The 26,208-nt window shown below is 37.8% G+C and overlaps 1 protein-coding gene across 20 annotated transcripts in view; it reads right to left on the bottom strand.

Moving 5' to 3' along the window:
- The window catches only part of KIDINS220 (kinase D interacting substrate 220), a 108,780-nt gene that overhangs the window by 64,001 nt on the left and 18,571 nt on the right, over window positions 1-26,208 (bottom strand). For 15 of the 20 annotated variants that reach the window (XR_007129861.1, XM_047743813.1, XM_047743809.1 and 12 more), the window contains exons 5-16: window positions 23,946-24,044; window positions 22,880-22,981; window positions 19,937-20,035; window positions 17,586-17,783; window positions 15,272-15,370; window positions 13,298-13,396; window positions 11,681-11,779; window positions 8,545-8,722; window positions 5,070-5,234; window positions 3,466-3,645; window positions 2,270-2,435; window positions 101-252 (exon numbers count right to left, since the gene is read on the bottom strand). Coding sequence is in view for 19 of the 20 variants with exons in the window: in XM_047743813.1 (XP_047599769.1) it covers window positions 101-252; window positions 2,270-2,435; window positions 3,466-3,645; window positions 5,070-5,234; window positions 8,545-8,722; window positions 11,681-11,779; window positions 13,298-13,396; window positions 15,272-15,370; window positions 17,586-17,783; window positions 19,937-20,035; window positions 22,880-22,981; window positions 23,946-24,044 (1,636 nt within the window). In the remaining variant the exon portion in view is untranslated. The remainder of the gene's footprint in view (window positions 1-100; window positions 253-2,269; window positions 2,436-3,465; window positions 3,646-5,069; window positions 5,235-8,544; window positions 8,723-11,680; window positions 11,780-13,297; window positions 13,397-15,271; window positions 15,371-17,585; window positions 17,784-19,936; window positions 20,036-22,879; window positions 22,982-23,945; window positions 24,045-26,208) is intronic. The other 5 variants (XM_047743814.1, XM_047743812.1, XM_047743804.1 and 2 more) reach the window with 1 other exon arrangement.

Raw genomic sequence — 26,208 nt, forward strand, 5'->3', positions numbered from 1 at the left:
CTAACACTCAATTCATGTTTTCACAGAAGTGCACTGAATATCCATCCCATCCTCATCCCCTACACATGCACACAGAGGAGGAGGAGTAAGGAAGGCCTACCCTGCGAATCTTCAGTCTTGAATACTCGAAAGAGCCTGGTCGCCAAAAAGCCAAACTCTCTCTCACAGGCATCCGAGAGAGTCGCGATCATTTCAGCCATCGAAGTTTCTCCACCTACACTGGACAGCCTGTTGTAATCGGTGAACAAAAACCTTGGGGGGAAAAGGGGAATAAAGTGTTACTCAGATATCTAAAGAAATAAGTAATTTCCACATATGTCATCTCTGTATGTGACTACATTTTCTTAAAATCTCTTTTAAAATATTGTCATTGAAGTTCTGAAGAGGGAAAAGAATTTGTAACTAGGTTCCTCCCACTTCTAGTATCAGACATACTTGTCTTAGGAAAAGGCAATAACCCAAGTGAAATGCAGCAGAGTTGTATGAAGTTAACTGATGAAAAGCAGAGGGTAAAACATGGCGGCAGAGCTCAGGCAAGGCATCGGCCGCCTGCAGTGGCCGATGGCACAGTGACTGAAAGAGCCACGCAGGGAAGTGTGTGAGGCACCAACCAAGAGGGCAGAACGCTGACAGGATACTACAGTCATTAAGAATTTAAGGCCATTTGAAAACTCAAGTTTTAGAATGTTTTATTTATAGCTTAAACATTTAGTAAGGATTTAGAAATGAGGTGTAAAAGATTCTTTTCAGGTTATCTTTGAGATAACTGAATCATTTGTATCCTGATTCTCCGAATGGGTAGGACTTTTGCATGTGCTACTTTCTCCCCTTCCATCCGTAAACTAAATGCTCATCTCAATGGTATGTAAAAGCACTGTTTTCAAAATACAGTCCAGGACCACACTATACTCTGTTGTGTGACCTTGACTTATGCTATTTTTTTTTAGATTTTATTTATTTGTTTGACAGACAGAGATCACAAGTAGGCAGAGAGGCAGGTACAGAGAGAGGAGGAAGCAGGCTCCCTGCTGAGCAGAGAGCCTGATGCAGGGCTCCATCCCAGGACCCTGGGATCATGACCTGAGCCAAAGGCAGAGGCTTTAATCCACTGAGCCACCCACGCACAATTTATGCTATTTTAATTGTTCTTTTTTTGAAATACCGTGTCATTAATTTAAAATAAATTTTCTGTGAAAATATTTCCCTCAATTATTTTATTCTACTCTGCATGTTTGCTTAACTTTTTCATTTTACCTTTTCATTTGTAAATCCTTCTAATATTTAATCATATATGCTAATTATGTAAGTTTTTATTTTTATCTCTTATATTCATAGTTTTGATGTTTCATCTGGTTTGGCTTATTTATTTTCAACTTCAGTTACACATTTTATCTTTAATAATTTTAAAATTCTTAATCATTAGTATGCATTTAACTATTTTGCTAATTTCTACTGAATTCCTCTTGCTTTCAATTCTGTTTTTCACTTGATGTTCCTCTGGAGCCCTCTACCTTTCCTTTATTCTTGACATATATGTTTTTCACCTTTTCTGAACTATTTTCTCATACATTTCCTATTTGACATTAATGATAATTTTAGATAGGCAAGTCAATTTATTTCCGCAGGCGAGGAAAAAGCATCTCAGAGGGCATGCTCAGTAGCCAAGATTACAGGCTAATGCAAGGGGATGCCAGGACCCCATTCTACATCCTGTGTTCTCTTCAAAGTGTTCCCAAAGGATGGAAAAGGTGTCATGTCATGGCAGGGTGGGATATGCTCAGATCAAATTTGGTAAATCAAAGTTAACCAGAATTTTTTAGGGAGAGGTGTCTTTGTTCCTTTTACGTACAAGAGGAAGATATAACATAAAGTGATTTCTCAAATCTATTTAACCAGGATATGTTATTTTATTTCTCATATATGAAGTTTAAGAAAAATGCCTTGGGATGCCTGGGTGGCTCAGTCGGTTAAGCATCTGCCTTTGGCTTGGGTCATGATCCCAGGGTCTTGGGATTGAGTCCCATGAGAGGCTCATGGGACTCTTGCTTGATGGGAATGTGCTTCTCTCTCTCCCTCTGCCTGCCGCTCCCCCTGGTTGTGTGCGCATGCTATCTCTCTCTCTCTCTCTCTCTCTGACAAATAAATAAAATCTAAAAAAAAAAAAAAAAAAAAAACAATATTTTTTTGGAATGTACACTGAGAAAGCATTATAAACTTTATTTTTGCTTCATCTTACAAAAAGCTACTTCTGTCAAAGGGACCAACTTACCTCACAGGTAAAGCTTTAGTGGTCTGCTCTGGCAATTCAGGTGGGTTTACAAACATCAATTTGAGGAGGAGTTCCAAATATCCAATATGTCTTGCCAATCTAGTGCTGAGGACCCAGGCCCAATTCCAACTCTCTCCTTCCCTTCGTCCACCAAAGTAAATGACAACTGAAATGCACAGTTTAAAAAAATTATTCAAAACAATCATGACCCAAGCAGCCTCTTTTCTCACACTGGCAAATATTAAGTACTGAGAGGCAGGCTTGAATGACTTTCCCTGGTTCCATGCTATTTCCTAGCTATTCCTCAAAGAATTCCTCAGCTAATTCACCAACACGGAGAATGTGTGTAGAAAGTAAACTAACGGGCGCCTGGGTGGCTCAGTGGGTTAAGGCCTCTGCCTTCGGCTCAGATCATGATCTCGGGGCCTGGGATCGAGCCCCACATCAGGCTCTCTCTGCTCAGTGGGGAGCCTGCCCCCACCCCCGCCTGCCTCTCTGCCTACTTGTGATCTCTGTCAAATAAATAAGTAAAATCTTTAAAAAAAAAAAAAAAAGAAAGTAAACTAACTAAAATGTGATGTAAGAAACACAATGAGAAAGATAATGCCTTAAACAGAAACATGTGACTTAGTTCAGACTCAAATATAAATAAATGATTTTGGGTTTGTCACTTTGCACCTGTTGAAGTCACCAGTTCCTCCAATAGTGAATCTATTTCCTCTGCTATGACTGAAGATATCCCCTAAGAACGGGACTATAACTGATGTTTTTTACTTTGCTTTTAAGTAAAATGAAGATCATAGGGATGATCAAAATGCCCAACAACATCCCACTAACGGCTATGAAGACTTACTTTCAAAAAAGACCTAAATATAGTAAATCATTAACATATAAAAAAAGTGAGTATAATAAATTAGAGTTCTATTTCAATATTAACGAGCAGTACACCAGTGTTTAAAGCTATTCTAGCCAGACTGTGAACAATGTTCCTCTAGGCCAACTTACAAAATAGCAAAAAGATTATGAAACTCTTGTAATTAAATATGAAAATCACTTACGGGAGAGATATAGATAATATTTTATATTTTATAAATATAGATACATAAATATAAAATATTAAGATAATATTTTAAATAAAACAAGAAGTATTTAACATCATCTTTATTTTTTGAAAAAAATAAAAAGCAAAAACTTACCAAAAAATATGTATAAGAGCGCCAAGAAGCTCAATGATACTGCTATTCCAAGATTCAGGTCAACAGTGAAAGCAAACAGTAAACCAAGCCCCCCACAAAGCAGCAAGGTCAGAAACACTATGAGCCAGGAGAACTGAAAAAGAGGCTCAATCTGTTGTCCTGCAAAAGTCTTCATTTCATCTGAAAGAGAAACGGGAAAACCTTAATCCTTTTTTTTTTTTTTAAGCAATACAACAACTTTTTTTTCCCCCTCCAAGTTTTTATTTAAATTCCAGTTAGTTAACATACAATGTAATATTAGTTTCAGGTGTAGTTTTGGTTTTCTTCTCCCAAGTCTTTGAGAATACAACTTCTAACTCAATCTGAAACTTTCAACATAAACATTTACTGGGCACTTACTAAGGCCCTAGATAGAATGTTGCTACTTCATCATTTTAGTCAATGTTCTCTTTAGACAAACATCCCAACTTCGTTCCCTAGGGGTTCACCCACCCGTTTTATTCACTCTCTTGCTTCATACCGAGGACACACAAATCCTTTTCCATATCTTCCCATCTGTCAAGATGCTGTTATTTTTTGTGGTTTGTATTATATAAACAACAAGGTATTGTTTCCACATACAAACTGGAACACGTGACTTTGCTATGTGCCTTTAACCTACACATGACCACCCTGCCTCTGTAGCATGCCTCCTCACCCCTTCTCCCTGCAATCACATTTGAGAATCATGGCTCTTAAACGTGTGGGCTGAGCCCAGATGAGCCCTGAACAAGTCATTCTTTCAACAAAACTTGGTAAAAACTTTACAGGCAATATTAGAACGAATAAGATTTTGCCAATCATCGGGGCGCCTGGGTGGCTCAGTGGGTTGAGCCGCTGCCTTCGGCTCAGGTCATGATCCCAGGTCCTGGGTTCGAGCCCCACATCGGGCTTTCTGCTCAGCAGGGAGCCTGCTTCCTCCTCTCTCTCTGCCTGCCTCTCTGCTTACTTGTGATTTCTCTCTGTCAAATAAATAAATAAAATCTTTAAAAAAAAAAAAATTTTGCCAATCAAAGGGGCAGTGGGAGGTGCTGTCTAGGAAGTTCCTAACAAAGGGAGCAACTCAGGAAAAGGACCTAGTCTGTTCTCGCAGGAGCCAAGAGCCCTCTGGAACTGCAGCATGGGGCACACCCGGGAGGCGGTGCTGCTGAGTATGCCATGCAAAGTGACAGGTTTCGGAAGGGCTCTGGACAGGATGATTATAAATAGCAAATGCGGGGAGCCTGGTGGCTCAGTCAGTGGAGCATGCAACTCTTGATCTTGGGGTCCTGAGTTCAAGCCCCCTGTTGGGTGTGGAGTCTACTTAAAATTAAAAATAACAACAAACAGCACATGCAGAAAATCTGCTACCAAGGGGTCTTAAGAGTGTTCTAACACAACTGGATCTTTGTTGTAGGAGAACTCAAATGACTGTGAGGAGGATCAACCGGAAGGAGTAGCACATCCCATTTAGTCAACCATGCAACACACACTCGTACACGAAAATCTATCCTGCTTCACTTCAGAAAAAAACACCAGAGGAAGCCTTGTTATATATACAGACTTTGCACAAACATGCCGTTCACCTTCTAGTTTCTTGAGTAAGAAGGATTTCCCACTTCCCCACTGTGCATACAGCCCCACACAGATGGGCGGCTGCATGGTCGGCTCGCTGAGGATATCCGCTAGCGCGCTGCTATACAAATCGTAACCGAGCATGTCCCCGTCTGTTTCCGTAGGAGACAAGTGTCCTGTAATTATAAACACGCCATATCCTCACATTAAAAACAGACATTACCACTAAAAAGGAACATCAATTCTCAGTTATCAATTGGCCATTTAATTAGAAAAAAAACCCTTATATTAAACGGTTACGCGCGTGAAAAAATAGGTTAAAAGATTCTTGATTCTTAAACACCATATTTCACTGAACTTAAGATGCCTACTTATTGCAAGATGCATCGTTATTATGTATAACCAAGAGAGAAAAAACATGTTGCCAAATTGTGAACCGATGCTCTCCTATCCATCAGCTATAAGACACATTCCAATTTCAGTTTAAGTTTAAAATGTGAAACAATGTACATTTTAGAATCAATAAAATATGATTAAAACATAAACCAGTACATAGGAATAATATTAATACATGTAATACTTTCTTACTACGTAAAATACTATGCAATATACTTACTATGTATACTACTATATGTGTATTACTATAATATACTTACTATGTAAAATACTTTCTTACTATGTAAAACTTTCTTCATTACATAAAGAAAGCTATTAAATGTTACCAAAGAATAAAATATAGTAACTGGAGAAAAAGAGACTCCAGGCAGAAAGGTTCAATGGCTTTGAGACAGGAATTCTCACCAAATCAATTTATCACTTTAAGACAACTCTAGTCAAAATCTATGGGAAATTTTCAAACACTGAAAAGCAGAAGAACACATAAGAATATCTAAGAGAGGGGTGCCTGGGTGGCTCAGTGGGTTAAAGCCTCTGCCTTCGGCTCAGGTCATGATTCCAGGGTTCTGGGATTGAGCCCCACATCGGGCTCTCTGCTTAGCAGGGAGCCTGCTTCCTCCTCTCTCTCTGCTTGCCTCTCTGCCTACTTGTGATCTCTGTCTAATAAATAAATAAAATCTTAAAAAAAAAAAAAAGAATATCTAAGAGAAAATTTTAAAAGACTACAAAGAGTCATTGTCATTGTACAAAAATCAAAATATACTATAAAGCTACAATAATTAAAGCACTGTAGAACTAACACAAGATATTAGTGCAAGTGGCATTCCAAACCAGTCGGCAAGGTAGGAGTTAGTTAAGTGGTGCTGGGAGGGGCAAACCACCCATTTTTTTAAAAAATAACATGAAAACTCTATATATCTTTTACCTTAAAAAAATGTTTCTGAAACATTAAAAAATTAAATGTAAAAAAACCCTATAAAAATACTAGATGAAAATACTAGGGAGGCGCACCGGGGTGGCTCAGTGGGTTGAAGCCTCTGCCTTTGGCTCAGGTCACGATCCCAGGGTCCTGGGATGGAGCCCCGCATCAGGCTCTCTGCTCAGCAGGGAGCCTGCTTCCCTTCCTCTCTCTCTCTCTCTGCCTGCCTCTCTGCCTACTTGTTATCCCTCTCTCTCTGTCAAATAAGTAAATAAAAACTTAAAAAAAAAAAAAGAAAGAAAAGAAAAGAAAATACTAGGGAAAACACTTTTTAATCTTTGTGTGGAGAAGGCCCTTCTTTCTCAATATAATACTAAGGCCAGAACTGCAGGAAAAGACCAACAAATTACTACAAAGTGGCATAACTTTTAGATAGGGAATAAAAAAAACCCACCACCATAAACAAAGAAGAAGCTGGGGGGGAGGGGTGCAACATATAGGATGGACCCAGGATCCATATCCCTAACATATAAAGACACTTAAAATTAATTTAAAAAAAAATATCAAAAACTCAAGAGAAAAATGGGCAAAGAATACAAAGAGAAAAATGGCAAAAATATAAATATCCTGTGAACATATATGAAAAGATCTCAAACTAACAATTTTATAATGCAAATTACATGAGATTTTTTTCTCGTATTGATCTGATTAGCAAAGTTTAAGGAGGCTACAGCGCCCAGTATTCACATCATGGGGAGCTGCACTATAGCACGTGGTCTGAGGCAGAAGAAACTGGTAGAGCCGTTGGGAAAGTCTCCCAAAACTATGAGCATCCACTGACTTGCCTATTCTACTTCTGGGAATTCCAAGAAATAATCCTAAAAACAAGAGTTAATGAATACATTTACAAAGATGCTTAACTGTACCACTAGCTTTTAAATATAGCTCATTATTAAAAACTTTTACAGTATGGTATGACCTGATTATTAATTTTTTTAAAGCTGTATATACAGTATAAAACATTTTAAGAAATGTACAGAAAATCCTATAGGGTCATTCAAACAGTTACAAATTAAGAGACAGGGGACAATGGAAAATTTGCACTTTCTACTACAGTCATGTCTTCATTTTTGAAATTTATGAGTTGTGCACTAATATAATTAGAAAAAATATTTTAAAATACAAAAACTCATAATACAATAGAAGCATACTTAATCCCACAAAATAAAGGGTTTGTGAGCATTGCTGGGGGGATGGCAGGGTAGGGATACAGTGGTTGGGTTGTGGACATGGGGGAGGGTATGTGCTATGGTGAGTGCTGTGAAATGTGTTAAGCCTGAAGATTCACAGACCTGTACCCCTGGTGCAAATAATACATTATATGTTAATTAAAAATTAAAATTAAAAATTAAAAAAAAAGAAACATACTTAAAAACCACCTGTAAGGAAGAAGCTCAACTGGAAGGTGGTGGGATTCTACCTCCTGTTGGTAGTTGTATGTGAGACTCACATAACTCTTTTTCAATCTAGCAGAAAATTGTTCCGTATTTCAAAACACCCCATAATTATATACTCATGCACATTCTTCTCAATCAAAAACTCTTTGAGTACAATATTCAAAGCATTATGCTAGACATTAGAGAGGACATAAAGAAGAGTCCCTGTCCTAAAGAACTTGGAATTGGGAGAAAAATTCTACAAGAAATAAAATAAAAGGTCAAGTAAAAGAAGTATTTAAAAAAAGAAATGTAAACACAAGTGCTTAGGTATTCAAAGGAGGCAAAAATTTTATCTGGTTTAGGTGGCTGCCTTCGGCTGAGGTCATGATCCCAGGGGCCTGGGATCAAGCCCCACACTGGGCTCCCTGCTCAGTGGACAGCCTGCTTCTCCCTCTCCCTCTGCCTGCCGCTCTGCCTACTTGTGCTCTCTCTCTATCTCTGTCAAATTAAAAAAAAAAAAAAAAAAAAGTTGATGGATAACTCTGGACGTACCTCATTTAGATGCTACAGGACAATGCAGAAGGGATCGAGACAGATTTTCCACAGCAAAACAATAACTTTCTCAACATCCATAATCCCCAGTTAAGTGATAAATGCAAAAACTGGCTTCTTAATTTTTCATATAACATTCATTTTTTAAAAGCTCAGTCAGGAATAAAACCCAATACTTACTGGCTCCAAATATTTGAGTTAAAATACTTTTTTGATGGCTACAGTCAATGTTGTAAGGAGTCTCGCCTGCTTTATTGGGCCTATATAGTAACCTCCCGTCTTTGGGATTTCTTAAAAGAAGTTCTGCCAGTTTCCGACTCCTGCCACGAATAGCAATATGCAAAGGAGTGTCTCCTTTCTGTAAAACAGACAGAAAAATGGAACTTTCATATACTCTACATATAGTATATACAGAATAATAATTTTCAAGTTTCTGTAAAATAATGAAAAAATCTGAACTTTTCATATTTTTCATGAAAGTAGAGTGAAAATAGAGTGAATAAATAATCTGAATTTTTATTTCTACTTCTCTGTAATCTTTTTCTCAAGTTCCTCACCTAGCCTGTCTTAGGTGTTATTTCTCCCACAGCCCTCTAGAAAGAAAGGAATTCTTCACTAAAGGAGAAGCAACAGGCTTTCTCCTTGCAGCACCTCCCAGGCCACGGATCTACCTCTACTTGTCACCCAAGTATCTATTGTCCACAATGTCCATCCACTTTCCTCAACTAATTTAAATTCTACTGTACAACTTTCTTCTGCATTTGCCTAGAAGGCGTCACAATCCAAACTGCCGTCCCACCTAGCATGAATGATCTCCTCCGCTCCCACACCCTCTGCCAATCAGCCACCATCATATGAAGCCCTTAAACTTCGCCCTACACTTTTCTCCTTGGAGTCCTTCGTATCCTATCTATCCATCTCTTGCCAATACAACCTCTTCTGCCCTCCTCAACTTCCACTTCTCCCCTCATCAACCTACCTCCTTCCCTAATTCGAATCCCCAATCACATTAGTAATAACATCCAACACTAATGAAAACATGTAAAAACAAACAAACAAACAAAAAAAGACCTTGGGTCTGCAATGTGTCCTTTACTTTTTACTTCAAAAATATCTCTCTTGAAGACAATGACCTAAAAAGTTAACAAATTAAGTTCTCAGTTGTCACCTACACTGATCTCTCTAAAACACTAAATGAAAATGACCTGCAGTATTCTTCCTATAGCTTTGATGGCACAACCTTACCTTGATTTTGACTCTCCTCTTCTGCTGTGGGTCTACTTCTTCCTTTTCTAGATTCTCTTTCCCCATCCTGAGCACATGGCACAATAACTACGTATTGAGCTCATTCTATGTAATGCACTGTGCGGGGTGCGTAAAGATGGAAGACAAAACAGTCCCTGACCTTACACAGCTTACAGTATAAGAGGAAGAAATCAGAGAAACATGCAAATTTAAAAAGTAGAATGTGATATGTGCCATAAGAAAAGTAAAGTTCTGATCTCAGCTTTCTTCCCACTGATGACCGTAGTTGCACCATGCAATCCTTATCTCTTGGTAACTTAAGTGCCAAATTCTCATCACTAGGCTTGTTTTCTTGCCCAAAGTCTAGTCCCACACTTCCCGATGCCTCCTGAATGTCTCATCCGCCTTCAAACAAAACACATCTTAACCAGATTTCATCATTTCCCCACCTGAACCCCATCTCTTATCCCCAAACCTGCGAGAAGGTAGAAACACCACCTGTGAAATTTCTGCCAGACACAAGGTTTCTGAAATTGCAGGGTAGACATTAATACACTCAGCCAGTGTGCAGAACTGAGATCAGGGAGAGGCCAGGTGAAAATAGCATTAATGCTCATTATGAAATGTATCTGGATGAAATCCTCCATGAAGAGCTAGGATCAAGACCTTTGCAGGTTTGTATTCCAAATTCTATCACGACAGCACCTCACCCGTCCTCACGAAGTATGTGCTGAATGAATGAACAAATGCTCCAAGTATCATGTGTGCTTGTCAGCAAGTATGTGCTGATGAGGCAAAGCAATACACAAAAGGATATGGAGACAGAGAACTCCAGGAAATTTATTAATGAGTATGAAACGAATATTTGTTAATGGCATGTTACCGAATTAACGAGGCCATGCGGAATCTTCAAGGGCACTTAGTCCAGTGGTTTCTTATTTGCAAATTAGGAGACCAGAGCCAGAAATGAGTCAAAGGCAGAATGAAAAAAAAAGGCAATGCAGGGGGGCGCCTGGGTGGCTCAGTGGGTATAGCCGCTGCCTTCGGCTCAGGTCATGATCTCAGGGTCCTGGGATCGAGCCCCGCATCGGGCTCTCTGCTCAGCGGGGAGCCTGCTTCCTCCTCTCTCTCTACCTGCCTCTCTGCCTGCTTGTGATCTCTGTCAAATGAATAAATAAAATCTTAAAAAAAAGAAAAAAAAAAAAGGCAATGCAGGAAGTTTTCTATAAAGCCAAATATATTCAACTGCAAAATCTCCCGACTTTATGTCATTCCTCGTTTCCTTCCTTTTATATGAAATTATACAAACATGGTAATAATAGGTGGGAGATTTTTTGGTTGTTTTTTTCTTAAATAACATTGTTTCTTGATAAATGCAAATACATATTGATTCTGTGGTTTGTTTAATTGCCTCGTAAATAACAGAAGGACAAACTTCAATCTATTATGAATTAGGAGAGCCCAAATCTTACATGTTCAGATGGAAAAAGTTTTATTTCTTACTTCATATGTCAATCAATTCACTCCTTTTATGGGAGGAAATCAATTGGAAGTAGAGAAAGAATTCTGTTTAAAATGAAAACATCAAGCCAGGAATCACTTCTATATGACGTATTAAGCAACTAAGAGTTAAATTTACCATGGAAAATATGAACATTTCTCTAAGAGGATTATGGCAAGGACATGGCAGAACATTTTATCTTCTGTTAGCGGATATTAGCGCTAGTCTGCTCTGAGTCTATCTCTCCCGGCCCCTTGGAGTCTTTCCTCCTCTTTGTCTGCAAGGAGCTGGGCATCTGGCAGTGTCCTCCTCGGACGGTGGTCACCGGCGGCGCGCCATACTGGTACGAGCAACAGAAGGAAAATCTGATGCAGCCTAAGCCCGCCCACTCCTCAGCACGCTGTCAGAAGAGCCAAGAAGACATCACAGAACCAAACTCCCACACAGATAGTCCCAGCAAGTCATTTCTCCCTCCACAAAATAAAACCAGACTCCCTTAAGTCCAGTGAATATACAGGTCAGTCTACCAACAGTCTTCCCAAAAGTGTTCTCTCCACACAGATGTTTTACCTTATCTACAGCAGACACTTTAGCTCCTTTATCCAGCAGCAGTTCTACTACTTCAATATTCCTCATTTTGGTAGCTTTTATAAGTGGTGTTTCACCATCCTGCGGGCAGAGATAAGAAGGTTTGCCAGATTAATAGCTTTACTCATAAACGCTGGAAGTCACATCAGAGCACATGTAAGAATTCAAATATCTGGCTCTGGCACAAGTCTATATTGAAAATGTTCTCAGGAAGACATAGCTGTAAAAACTAACAAGAAAATGCTTTCCCTTTCCCAACCAATCATTTGTACCAAAGTAATTTTCTATCACTCAGCCAAAAATGGATATGCCCAGCTACCTATCAGCCATTCCTGGCAACAGTCCCCTGCCCCTCACTGATCTGACCATCCCCCAGGTTCTACCATTGGCACGTGGGAGGCTACTTCCCATTCACACCACCTCCCACCCACCAACCCACAGCTCGGCCAGTAAATGTCCAGGCAAGCCAGTGCCTAGATTTGTCAGAGATCTTTACCAACATCACTTCAGTGCTCTGTGCAGCCGAGCACCTGTGTGTAACATAGGAAACAATTTGATACAAAAAGCGTGCCTCTGGAAAACCTCAAAGTTCATGACTGCTTTTCAAAATCAAATTAAGGGATATAGGAAGAGACCATAGTTCAGCACTGAATTAGAAGACAGAAACCTGCTCAGAACCCCCAAATGGTCACAGTGGCTGACACATAGGTTTAAAAAAAAAAAAAATTATTATCAACGAGTCATCCTCACACGAAAAAGTATCCCAGAAAACTTTCTGCCTTAGGGCACTAAAGCTACCATAGTATAGAAAGATGCTGGTAACCATTTCCAGCAGATAAAACAGGAATATCTTAGCGGTGACTTCACAAGTCTGTTTATTCATTGAGAATTCCTGCCAATTCTGGGAGCCTGGGTGGCTCAGGGGATTAAGCCTCTGCCTTCACTCAGGTCATGGTCTCAGGGTCTTGGGATTGAGCCCCACTTCAGGCTCTCTGCTCAGCAGGGAGCCTGCTTCCCCCTCTCTCTCTGCCTGCCTGTCTGACCACTCGTGATCTCTCTCTCTCTGTCAAATGAATAAATAAAATCTTTAAAAAAAAAAAAAAAAGCATTCCTGCCAATTCAATCCAAATATACTCATTCCAAGTACACTTTCCCCACAGAAAACTATCACACATAAGGCCAAAATACAATTACTAAAGTCTTATGTAAGTTTTATATTTTTCACATGATTTGAGCAAAACAGACTAAAGTGATGGGTTTGGGTAACCAAGAACCACTCACATTGGTCTTTTAAAAGGAAATGTGTTCTGCATTCCAAATAAAAGTATCAAAGATCTGAAAAAATGACCTGTCCACAATTTACGAATAGGTGATACTATATTTTTAGAAAGTATTTAATCACCATAACAAATTACACACTATATTTTCCTGTGAATAACTAACTTTTGAAAGGATACAAAATTATTCCTCAATTTAATACAGATCATTACCAGTAAAATCAGTATAATTCTAATATCAAACAAAAAACAACTGAAAAAAATAAGCAGTACTAATATTCAGCACTGGATATTGCTAGGAGAACAGAAATGTTCTTGATACCTTTGTGCACATCTCGGTGTCAGGACTGCACTGTAAGATATCTCTCACCATTGTTGCATTTCCTTTCTCTACAGCCCAATACAAAGCAGTTTTGTTGTCCTACACAATAGAAAAAAATCAACAATCACTTCATTTCAAATACAATATTGGAAACTGCTATTTGTAAACATAAAACGTGATTTTTAACATTTCTGCCAGAAAGTATTAATAGATCTTACCAAAAAACAGGAAATAGTATTAACCCTTATTCTATCTTGGATTTACTCTTGAGAAATTCTTTATGAAAGAAGGCTAAGAAAACATATTACTTGATATATAAACCAGCAACCTCACGCACTTGATAAGGTAAAGTGTGCTTTTATTAATGTGGTCAGATTTCTGGGCCGTGCACTGGAAGTTGTCAATACCTGAGCTCATCCTTGAACAAGTCAAATATTCTGACCCTTGGCTTTTCATCTGCCCAATCGTTCCAAAGGATAATGCATGAGAATGTACTACACAAACAGACGGTGAACTGGTGAACTATTTTTACCACATTTTGCTTTCTTAATCCCCCCACTCTGCATCCACACACCAATCCTAATTGATCCTTTAAAATCCCATCTAGTTAAAAAACCAATAGATCCAACAGACCCTGAAAGGAGAGCTAGAGAACCAAATAAAGTGACTCCAACATAGGAAAACAGGACTGACAGACAAAAAGGAATTAGGTAAACTCTAAATAGGGGATCCAGTAACCATCTTTTAGTGAAACTACGATTTTAATGCCAAAGACAGTCACTGACTTTCTGGGGCTGCCCCACCAAGTCTCCCACACCAGATTTTCCCTGGCGGAGTTCCCCACCTCAACAACGTGCAGCAGCTTCCCAACGTTCCGAGCCTGGCCCTCAGACCTCCCCAGCCCTCCCCTTTCTATTCCATCTCTGTCTCCCACGCCATGCTCCCTGCCGCCCCCCACCACCCCACCAGCCTGACCTTTTTGCCAGCTGAGGAGTACAGTCTTTCACATGTCTGTTTTCTTGAATTTCCTCATCTTATTATTCCACTACCCTTGCCTGAAATACCAGCCTTCCTTTTTCTCTGTCTAAATCCAACCAGTCTTTCAGACTTTGCTCAAATTTGACCTTCTCTCAAAAGCATTCCTAAATGCCTTCACTAGGCAATCAATCATACACCATCTCATACCTAAAGGCATCACTCTGTTTACGTAAAAACACAAAAATAAACGTAAAACAAAGTAAAAACTCCCTAACTAAAATACATATTTCTTACAGGCAAGGGTTTCATGTTAAGTCCCTCACAGCATCTGGCATAATATTTATTAGTTTGATTCAAAAATAGATTTGGATACAAGCTAAATTCAAGGGAAAACTAAGCTAGAAATGTAGGCTGTCCAACAACAAAATGGACTATTAAGTACAGATTTTTTTTTAACCTAAAGCTGCTGAAATATTGGATATATTCACAAGTTTAGGGGAGGTCTACCTAATCTTAGTAAGCTTTGTAGCTCTGTGAGCTATGACTGCCTTAAGCAAAGTCCACAGTCACTATCAAGGTGTCCTTGGAAAGGTAAGCAGAACAGGGAAGAAGAAGAAGAAAGATAAAATGGCAAGGATGGAAAAACAACATCTGGACAAAGAAGACAAAATAGAGGAAAAATATTAAAGAAAATAAATAAATTGTATACATTCAAAGTATCAGCAACTGTCTCAGTAGCATGAACTACTCATTTCAGGACTGAATGTATTTATACACTAGTAAGAGAGGCATATTCGAAAACTATGAGCTTTGAACATGCTCTACTGTCATCTAACATGACATTAATAGAGAAATTCTGTAATAATGGTAGTGAAAATTCATATAGGCGGGATCTACTAAATCATCTCCACAGAACAATCAGAAGATTGGCACTGTCATCAGTCAACGTGTAAACTGACTGTGCGCAAAGAGGACCACAGCACGGGAGGCACACACCTGTCCTCTAATGTCTATATCAGCGTACTTCTGGAGAAGTGCTCGAACAATTTCCACGTGACCACCTCTGACAGCGCCGATCAACACAGTATCCCCACTCTAAAAAGACAAAAGAGAAAAAAAAAGGATAAACTGATAATAAGAACAAATAAACGCTGTTTTGAAGTTAATCGTATATTAATAGATACTTCTCTGCAAATTTTTTGGGAAAAAAAGTATCTCAAAATAACAGAAAAGTTTTAGTTAACTAACATTAATACCAGACATTATTAGCCTTAGAGTAAGAGACAGGTTATACCTCAAAATGAGGAATATCTGAAATTCCACGACAAAAGTTTAGAAAAGAGGAGTTACCCAGAACAATAAGCCATACTATTTGAAGGTGACCGACCTCCCATTATAAATGTAAATTAAATTAAATGACACCAGAGCTGTCAATGAACCAAATGAACATTCAGAAATCACATAATACAAAACCACTAGAATAATCCTATCTGACGAAAGCCATTGATTGTAAAAAAAAGGGAGTTGTAGGGGTAGGGCTGTCAGTGAGTTTATAACCACATTTTACTAAGGGAGAGGGTAGTTCTCAGACCAGTATCCATAGTCTAGGCAATCTGGCATTATAAGCTAGCAGTGCATAAGACTGGCTCATTCCCCCAGACAAGGATTAGATGAAGTTTATTACCTCATAAAGACATCTCTTTGCCCTAAAACTGTATTTACCAAAAATAATCATTATTAAATCTATCTTCCTGCTATTTCAAATGTAAAATGCCTATTTTGGCAATGGGCATAACTTATTTTTACTCTAAATTACAAATCAGTTGTAGGAATTTGAGTGGGTAAGTCCATGAGATACGGCTCATCTCAATCCTTAGTGGGCCTCAATGGGTTATAAATCAAGAGGCAAGTCCTTGAGGATTAATGAATTCAGCACCCTGTGTAGTATCTTAACTACTACATTAAAAGCAGAAACAAAACCAAAGCAAACCAATTTTATTTGAGAATGTTAGCATTAATGCGGTGCCAGAGTAGTAAGTTAATAAAAGGTTATAAATCTCACTGCTTACTATGTGCCATGTACCGTTCTAGGTACTGGGAAACAAGACAGACATGTTCTCAGCAATAGAAGAACTGACAGTCTAAGGGAGACAGGCAAACAACATACAATAAACACAAGCAAAAAAATTAGACAAATGGCATGCAAATAAATTAAAATACAGTGATATCAGAGAAAGTGCCTGGACAGTGACTTTTGATTGGGTCACTAGAGATCTTTCTGAAGAGCTCACACTTAAGCTGAGGTCAGAATGACAATGAGGAGAGAGCCACATAGTGATTATGAAGATCAGCATTCCCAATAGAGCACAGCTGGTGCTGAGGTCCCAAAGCAGCAACCAGATCGGTATGTTCTAGAAAGGAAAAAAGTTAATATGGCAACAACCTATTAAAACAGGGGAAGGGGGGGCGCCTGGGTGGCTCAGTGGGTTAAGCCGCTGCCTTCGGCTCAGGTCATGATCTCAGGGTCCTGGGATCGAGTCCCGCATCGGGCACTCTGCTCAGCAGGGAGCCTGCTTCCCTCCCTCTCTCTCTGCCTGCCTCTCGGTCTACTTGTGATCTCTCTCTGTCAAATAAATAAAATCTTTAAAAAAAAAAAAAAAACAGGGGAAGGGAAGTAGACAAATACAAGACGTGTTCTGGAGGTAGAGCCAATGGGACCTGCTGAAGAATTAGATGTGGCAGGTAGGGAAAATAAATCAAGGCCAATGTGTAGAACTTAGGGCATTAACGATTGGGTGAATGGTGATGCCAGCCACTCAGATGGAGAAGACTGAAGGAAAAGCAGGGTTGGGATGAACCAAACAAGATATCAGCTTTGCTGTATCTCTTAGAGCCCATCAGACATTCAAGCAGACAGTTCAAGTAAAGTTGGAAATACAAGTATAGAGCTCTGAGAAACGATTAGAGCAAAAGGCACAATTCTGAAAATTTTAAGTGTAGCTGAAGCCTTAGGAAAGTGAGTAACACCAGCCATGAACAACAAACACTACAGTCACAGATATCAAGGACAGTTACAGACTAATAGTACATGTGACATTTTCAGTAGCAATATTATTTGACAAAGAATAAAAAGAGCACCCTTCGCAAAGATTGAATACATTGTAACTTCTTAGATTTAGAGATAGAAATAAAATTCATCTTTTACTAAAACAAATGTAGGGCATACACAAAGAATCCTGAAAGGTGCGCGAAGTTAATGTAATCTTCCATCCTGTTACCACCAGAAGATGAACTCAAATAAGTAACCTACCCTATCAGGTATGTTCACGTATGTTCCAGCATCAAGGAGATCCTGTACAATCTCTGTATGTCCCTCCTTTGATGCAATCATCAAAGCTGTATTTCCATCCTTATCTGTTAAATTTACATTTGGATTCCTCTTCAAAATTTCTTTTACTGACTGTGTGTAGCCTCCTTTCACTGCCACAATCAGTGCAGTCATTGAATTCTAAAAAACAAAAACAAGCCCAAGAAATCAGTATAATCTAGAAAACATATGATTTATGCCACAGTCATAAAACTGATGTTTTCAAAAAGGTGACCTATTATTAATAGTGATTTTTTAATCATGAAATGCCAATATAAATAACCAGTCATATACCAAAACCAGCTAGGAAACCTATTTTCTGTTTCTGAAGATATATTAATTTTCTTGAGTCAAGAGGACAGTTAAGACTCTTCAAGTCTTCAAACGATAATCTGAAATTGGATTCGCTGACAGCCAGCAGACCCTCTCACTAATATGATGAGATGAGATGGGATGATTCAAAATGAAACCCATTCTAAGTTAAATAATCCATAATAAGGTCAATCAAACAAAGAATTGTTTATAATAAAAATCTGTAGGAAAAACTGAAGTAAAACAATGTATTAACAGCTATAGGATGTTTCAATAAAGTATAATATAGTGTTCTTTCACAGTGATCTAGAAACTACATTTTCAAAAATGATCTCATTTTTAGAGGTTCCTTTAAGAGATGCACATCTGGGGTATTTGGGCGGCTCAGTTGGCTAAGTGGCCAACTCTTGATTTCAGTTCAGGTCATGATCTCAGGATCCGGAGAGTCTGGTTGAGGATTTTTTTTTTCTCTCTCTCTCCCACTCTGCCCCTCCTCTGCTTAAATGCTCTCTCTAAAATAAATAAAATCTTTAAAAAAAAAAAAAAAGCTACACATCTAATTTATAACAATAAATCACCCAACAGAAGAACCTGACTCATTACCAAAAGAAATATTAAAGTCTCTTCCTAAGAAACTGACCTACGTTGAGATGTCATATAGTTTTCTTATTGAAATATCCCAGTCATTAGATCAGCCCCCCAAACTGAGTCATAATTCTCTGACATATTAAAATAATATAACCTTTTAAAATCCTGAGAGAGTCAAAAATCATAGAAATAAGCCACTTATCCTCTTGATAAACTGTCCAGAAAAAAGGAAAGTGAAAGGTATGAATTTCATGGATATCTAAAAATCATACTCTTCCTCCACACAACACTAAAAATATTATATACTCCATAAAGGTCAGCAATTAGGAGTTGACCAAATAGGAGGAACAGCTGATATTAAGCCAAGTGTGATTCAGAGTCCACTTTTGTTACAAAGCAGCCAGAGGTCTGGTAGTACCCTACTCAATACTTCATGATCCATCTCACATAATATTTAATTTTACAAAGAATACTCTGTATTAATAATTTCTTATGCATAAATATTATTTCCTTTAACTATACTTTTACAAGTTCAAGGGAAAAGCCATCTACTAGGCTTCTCCAGTACCAGCACATTTGGCACAGGGCTGCGTGCACAGTGCATGCTCAATAAGGAATTAGTAACTGCTGCTTGGTAGGATGTAGTGAACCAATTTTTAAGCTTTCTAGGTTTTGACTGCTGATTTTTGAAAATTTTAAATCTATTGGAAAGGAAAATAAATCACAGCTAAAAATATCCAAAAAATTACAATATTATTTTAAAATCTTAAGGAAACGGTATTTTCACTTGATCTTAGCCAAAAGACCAAGAAGCGATTTAAGGAAAAGGTATTTTAACAGAGCATAACTTTTTCCCATAATTAATAGTATTTCAGGGCGCCTGGGTGGCTCAGTGGGTTAAGCTGCTGCCTTCGGCTCAGGTCATGATCTCAGGGTCCTGGGATTGAGTCCCGCATCCGGCTCTCTGCTCAGCAGGGAGCCTGCTTCCCTTCCTCTCTCTCTGCCTGCCTCTCTGCCTACTTGTGATCTCTCTCTCTCAAATAAATAAATAAAATCTTTAAAAAAAATAGTATTTCAAACTATTTGATTTAAGGAGTATTTCAATACTGATTCAATCAATAGTAAGATGACTGTAAGATATTCTTTATAGTTTTAGCCTCCCAAAATTTACATGCACTAGCAATAGATCCTTAAAAGCATATATTTATAGTACATACTATCCAGAACATAATATATTTTTCAGGATAATAGAAAGAAAATGCTTGTTTTTCTAAGTATCACTTAAGAACTTTAGGGAAAATATTCTAGACATATACTAAGAAAGAATATTCTCTCCCTTAAAACTAAAAACATATCTCTATTATGAGGGTTTATTAAATAGAAAAGATACTTACAGCTCCTTCTTGATCAACATCAGCTCCCATGGCCAATAAATGTTTAACACACTCCAAATGACCCTTCCGTGCAGCCCAAACAAGAGGGGTAGTTCCATACTACAAAAATACAATTAAAAATGTAAAATTATTATCAGAACTATGGTAAAAGAAACTTTCTCAACATAAATTCAATAAAAATCATATTGAGTATTCTTAAATTACTGCTTATACAAATTATAACTTTAATCCTAGATAAGCCATATTTTCCCCAGTTTTTTTCTCCTGAAGCGATGATTAACCAGTATATGAAACTTCTTTTAACCAACTTTAGCTTTTATAATTAGTGGCAATTTTTCCATCATAAAGTCATACAGCCTCTAATCTTCAACAAGCTTTCATTGCTTCCTGCACCTTGGGAAATAAATTTAAAGTCCAACAGTCTGACTATAGGCAAAAACATTAAGTACCAAATGACAAATATAATTCTAACTACTTTACATGGGTTAACTCATGTAATCCTTATCGTAAGAATAAGGATAATTTGAAATATCACATTTTGACAGACAGCAAATGATGCCCTGAGAAATTAATTACAGGCTTAAAGTCACAAAGGTACCAAGAGGTAGAGTAAGACCATGACCCCAACAGGCCTGCTTCAATCTGTGCTCTTAACGACCACCCCCAAATCAGCCTCTAAACTTGACAAAATAAACTTCCCTAGAAACTGCACTTAAAAGCACCATCGCCTGGAATGTGATCCAAAAAACATGAGAGAATGCACTTTATGCATAATAGCAATGTTGTGTCTTTGGGGAGTTTGGCAATCAAGAGATGTATGTATACCCATGGTGATCTTTAACTACATGAGACTACAGACTGAAATAAACATGTAATAAATGCCTCCTTTCTGTAACAGCTTTAACAAAACTTTCTATGCTGATGGAAATGCTCTCTAATTCTGCACTGGCCAATACAGTAGCCACTGGTCTCATATGGCTGTTGAGCACTTGAAATGTGGCAAGTATGACCGAGGAACTTTGTTTTTCTATCTTGTGTTTAGTACAGATACAGAGTACTGCACACAGTAGGTACTAAACTTTTCTCGAAATGTCAGAGTGACAGACTAGGTAGCATAATACCTGATTCTGGAGGGGACGTGAATGCCAGGTCACATAAAGCATTTTTCCGTAGGCCAGAAAGAGAAATCAAAGATTTCACCATCATACTAAAGTGTCAAATCAGAAACATCAACAGAGAGAACCATATCCACTTTGGACATAAAATAAAACCTCACTAATCTGAAAGAAAAGACAGCCAATCTTGATGAGCACAGGTGTTGTATATTGTGATGAGTCACTGAATTCTACTCCTGAAACCAACATTGCATTTTATGTTAACTAACTAGAATTTAAACAAGAATGTGAAAAGAAAAAAAAAAAAAAAAAAGAAGAAGACAGCCGTTCTGGATTAATGAACAGTCCCAAATACAGTATTTTTTTTTTAAAGATTTTATTTATTTGACAGACAGAGATCACAAGTAGGCAGAGAAGCAGGCAGAGAGAGAGGAGGAAGCAGGCTCCCCGCTGAGCAGAGAGCCCGATGCAGGGCTGGATCCCAGGACCCTGGGATCATGACCTGAGCCAAAGGCAGAGGCTTTAAAACACTGAGCCACCCAGGCACCCCCAAATACAGTATTTTTAAATGCCATATTATAAATATTTGTAATAGTCTCTTTACAGTCCTTGTTAACCTATTATTTTAGGTAATGCTTTTTTTTTTTAAATGAGCATAGCCTACATAAAGTATATAAAATACATCAATCTAGGGGCACCTGGGTGTCTCAGTTGGTTAACCACCTAACTTTGGCTCAGGTCATGATCTCAGCGTCCTGGGACTGAGCCCTGTGGGTGAGGCTCCACGCTCGGCGGGAGTCTGCTTCTTCCTCTTCCTCTGCCGCTCCCCCACCACCACTTTCAAATAAATAAAATCTAAAATATAAATAAATAAAATAAAAAACATCTACCTTAAATGTACTACTTTTCTACATATGTATATATCCATACAAGCACCATCCAGATTAACATAAGGATGATTCCCAATATTCCCATCAGATTAAGCAATATTATTTTACTTAAATTTATGCCAAGAATATATTCCAATTATCAAAAATGTCTTATTATTGGCTATTTTCCTATATTTCACTGAACTGTTATTAATTTGAAAAGATTACAGTTACCCACAGTGTGTCAAGTTCTAATTATATACTCATTAAGTGTTTAGGATGAATATTAAGGATTTAAAAAGTGAATAGAACAAAATTCTGGGAAATTTTCTGAAGCGAATGGAAATGAGCTCAGTGTGAAGGACGAACAGAAAGTAAAGCAGATGAGGAGGAGAGGCTCTCCGCACTGAAAGAGCACATGCAAAGGCATGAAGGGCTAAAACCAGCTGGATCTAGGCACCCACATCCTTTGGCAGTCTAGCAGCAAAGCAGTTTTAGGGTTCAGAAGGCAGGAGAAAGGGCAGAAAGGGAGCCAAGGGCTGTCTTCACACATCATACCAGGGATTGATGTCTCCAGCCTTTTGAGCATGAGAGAGAGAGAACTAAACCTGAATTTCAGAAAGATCAATCTAGCAAGCATCCAGAGAAAGCAGCTACCTTCCTCCTGAAGGTAGGAATAAGAGTTACAAGTGAAAACTTCAAATAATGAAAATAGATGGAATCTTCCCTATTCTCCAGAGAATGATGAATGTAATGTTAAAAAAAAAAAAAAAAAGGAGGGACACCCAGTAGGTAATACGTGTAAGGGATCTACCCATCTGTCTATATAAAATACATTAATATGTATCAATAGAAGATTAGCCAGCACAGTCTCATGAGATCACATGAAAAACTTTGCATTTAGACACACTGAGTGCACATAATGCAGACTGGAACCTGGAAAGATCCTGCCAACCTACCTTATCAGAGCAGTTGACTTTAGCCCCATTTTGCAGCAAAAGATGCACTATATCTGCATGGCCTCTCCCTGCTGCCCAAATGATTGGGTAAACACTGTACTGCTGGGAGACAGGTAGGGGGAAGTAGGCACACAGAACAGGAGATGAGGAGGGAAGATGCAAGGGAGGGAGGGAAAGAAAAATCTTTTAGGTGGATATTTACAACAAACATTTGCTAAGAAAAGTAAGTAATAAAGGGAGTAACACAAAGTAATATTTTAAAAAATTGTTATAGATCATTCTGCACTTTAAAAAAACATGTAATACTCATAAGACATAATCAGCTAATAAGATGCACTCAACCTCAAATATATATATATATTATGAACACATTTATTTTTACAGATTAATACATTTAATATGATTATCTAGCCAACAGGAAAGACTAATAAGAGAAAGGTACAATATAATCCTTCCATTAACTTACATAATCCTTCTATTAACCTGAATTAAGTTTCTCCTTTTTTCAGCTTTATTGAATATAACTGACAAATAAAATCACAAGATATTTAAAGTTTACAACATGATTATCTGACATATGTATACAGTATAAAAGGATATCCCCTATCAGAAGTATAATCTCTCAACCTGCCGTCTGAGATCGAGTCTCAAGCAGAGTAGTAACGCATGTATTATCATGTAAAGAGATGTAGAGAAAAATGGCATGGATATTTGGTAAACACCCCTTTTCCTTAAATAAGTTTAGAGTAAGAATGCATACCCACAGAAAACAGGCAAAATGACATAGAGATTTCAAAATCTCCTTCTGAAAGGTTATATAGTTATAATTAACATTTAAGCTCTAAGAGTTACCGTTTTGTTGATAAAGACTGAGAAATAAGCTTATCTTGAGAAAAAAAATTCTCATTGTGATTTGAAATCATATCCTGCATAATTATTTTTAATAAGATCTAGCTAATTTCTATCTAATATCTAATGTGGTTATAAAATATAACCAGCCTTAACTTAAGTATTACCTAAGAGAACTTACCACTTATATTAGAGTGAAATTTTTGTAAACGCTTACCAAACCAGTGACACTAGGATTGGCACCATGAGAAAGAAGCAACTCCGCCACGTCAGTACGGCCTTTATAACATGCCCACATAAGTGCTGTCCATCCTCCCTAAGGACAAAAGAGTTGGGGGAAGAGAAAACTTTTTATCATTTTGTGCCAAGCACAAAAATGCCATTAATGAAGTTCCTTCTTTGAATATTTCTATATAAAACCACTGTGTATTAAGACACTACTATGTAGTTTTAAATCCCAAACTCCCCAAATACACAATAGTATCTGAAATAAGTCAAATCTCTTAATTCCACAAGTGATTACTCCAAATTTTGACTATATCATGGAAACTAAAATAGAGACCATTCATATTAGATTTTTCAAATTTCCAAGATTTATTTTGGCTGTTTAAAAATTTTTTCTTTGAAACACTTTCTATGTCCCTAGATATTCTTGCATGAGTCTAGATTTCTTTCTAGAGAGGATTTCTAGCAATTATATTCAACTCCTGCATTTAAACACATCCTATAAATCCCAGACCAGTACAGCATGTCTGCTAAAAAAAGAGAGGATGCTGAGGCAGACATCTGCAGATCACGATTTCCAGGGTGAATTCACCAAGTGTGAATGATCAGCATGATATTTTATTTTCTAAACTACAGGAGCAATTTTCTTTTTTATTTTAAGCAATTTTCTCTTCAGCTATAATGCAATTCAGTAAAAAAGACCAATGTCATCAAATTATATGAAGAAATAAATGTTTTGGTTTTTTTTAAACCAGCATTTAAATCCACATTCCTTTTTGACAATATAAATCACTTAATCCTTCTCAGTCTCTTTCATCATCACTAAAAAGGAGATTAAAAAAATACTTGCCCTGATCTGAAAAAGGCACAACTGTAGAAAGAGAAAACAGATCAGTGGTCCCCAACGGTTGAGAAGTGGGTAGAGGCGACAATTATAAAGAAGCAGGTGGGAGTGCCGCTGAGGGGTGGAACTGCTCCGTACAGAACGTGGCGGGAGACATAAGACATTATGCGCTTGTCAAAAGCCACAGAGCTATACACCATAGGAGTGAACTTAACTGTATGCAAATGTAAAAATCAACCAGAATACGGAAAGAAAAAATTGAATACAGACTGGGCCAAATGCATCTAACTATATCACAAATGAATCACATAATCACAGAACTACTTAGACGCTAACCCTAGGTAACTTTGGAAAGCAGTATTTTGACTGGATACTGTAATGTTAAAGAAAGAACTGAACACAAACGCTGTACTTAGTAGTAGATAAATCTGTTTCTCTCAGAGTATTGATTAGCAATTCTGGAACTGCTTTATTTGTATACTAAAGTTAAACAAATAAGTAAATATGTTGTGTAGATAATAGAGCCCGATTTCTCACCATCAGAAAAGAGTTACAAATTAAGGAAAGGGAAAAGGTGATAACAATTGGTTTGGCAGTATCAACCTGGTCTCTTTAAAAAAAAAATACACACACAAATACAGAAATAGATGCATGTATATGCAAGAGTTAGTATACAGACATGTATTTTCTATGTCTAACCATTGAGAAGGACTACAGGTGGTGACACCCCCGTAACAATAAGCTCACCTAACACCTAAACCAAGATACTGGTTTCTCAATACCATTTTCCAATAAAAGAAACCATGGTTCCTTGGAAAACTGATTGATTCCAGAGCTGATAATTAGGAAAATAAGGGAGAAAAAATACAAGATAAACCTGGGCCTGAAGTATGTGATGCCAGAAAATAAGGAAGAGCTTAAAAAAAAGGATAGGGCAGGACATCTCAAAAGGGCACAGAAGCTCCCAATGGCCAAAGCTGGAACAACCCGAGCAGAAAAGTAAGCACAGAACTAAATTATAACCCAAATAATAAAATAAATCTTCATCAGAGTACATGTATCTACAGATATCTAACATACAGATCCATAGAGACATGGAAAGAGAAAGAACTCTTCCTCACAGGAGAATTCAAATTAATCAATGTATAGGGAATGAGGGAAGTAGAAAAATCACCATTATAACACCACAGTAATAACTCTGCATGCAAGATATATGGTAGATGTTAAAACAAGTGAAAGTTCAATCAAAAGCAGGACATCTGTATAGTTTCAAAGTATCTTCTCCAAAATGCTTAGTAATTACAAAGGGGGAAATAGTAAGCTTACAGTGAAGAAATCTGGCAGCTACTACCTTAACCAAGAGATCAAGGTTAACATCACCAGTGACAGGCCTGCTACTATGTACCTACAT

Source organism: Lutra lutra, chromosome 9, assembly GCF_902655055.1.
Source record: "Lutra lutra chromosome 9, mLutLut1.2, whole genome shotgun sequence".
Taxonomy (NCBI): domain Eukaryota; kingdom Metazoa; phylum Chordata; class Mammalia; order Carnivora; family Mustelidae; genus Lutra; species Lutra lutra.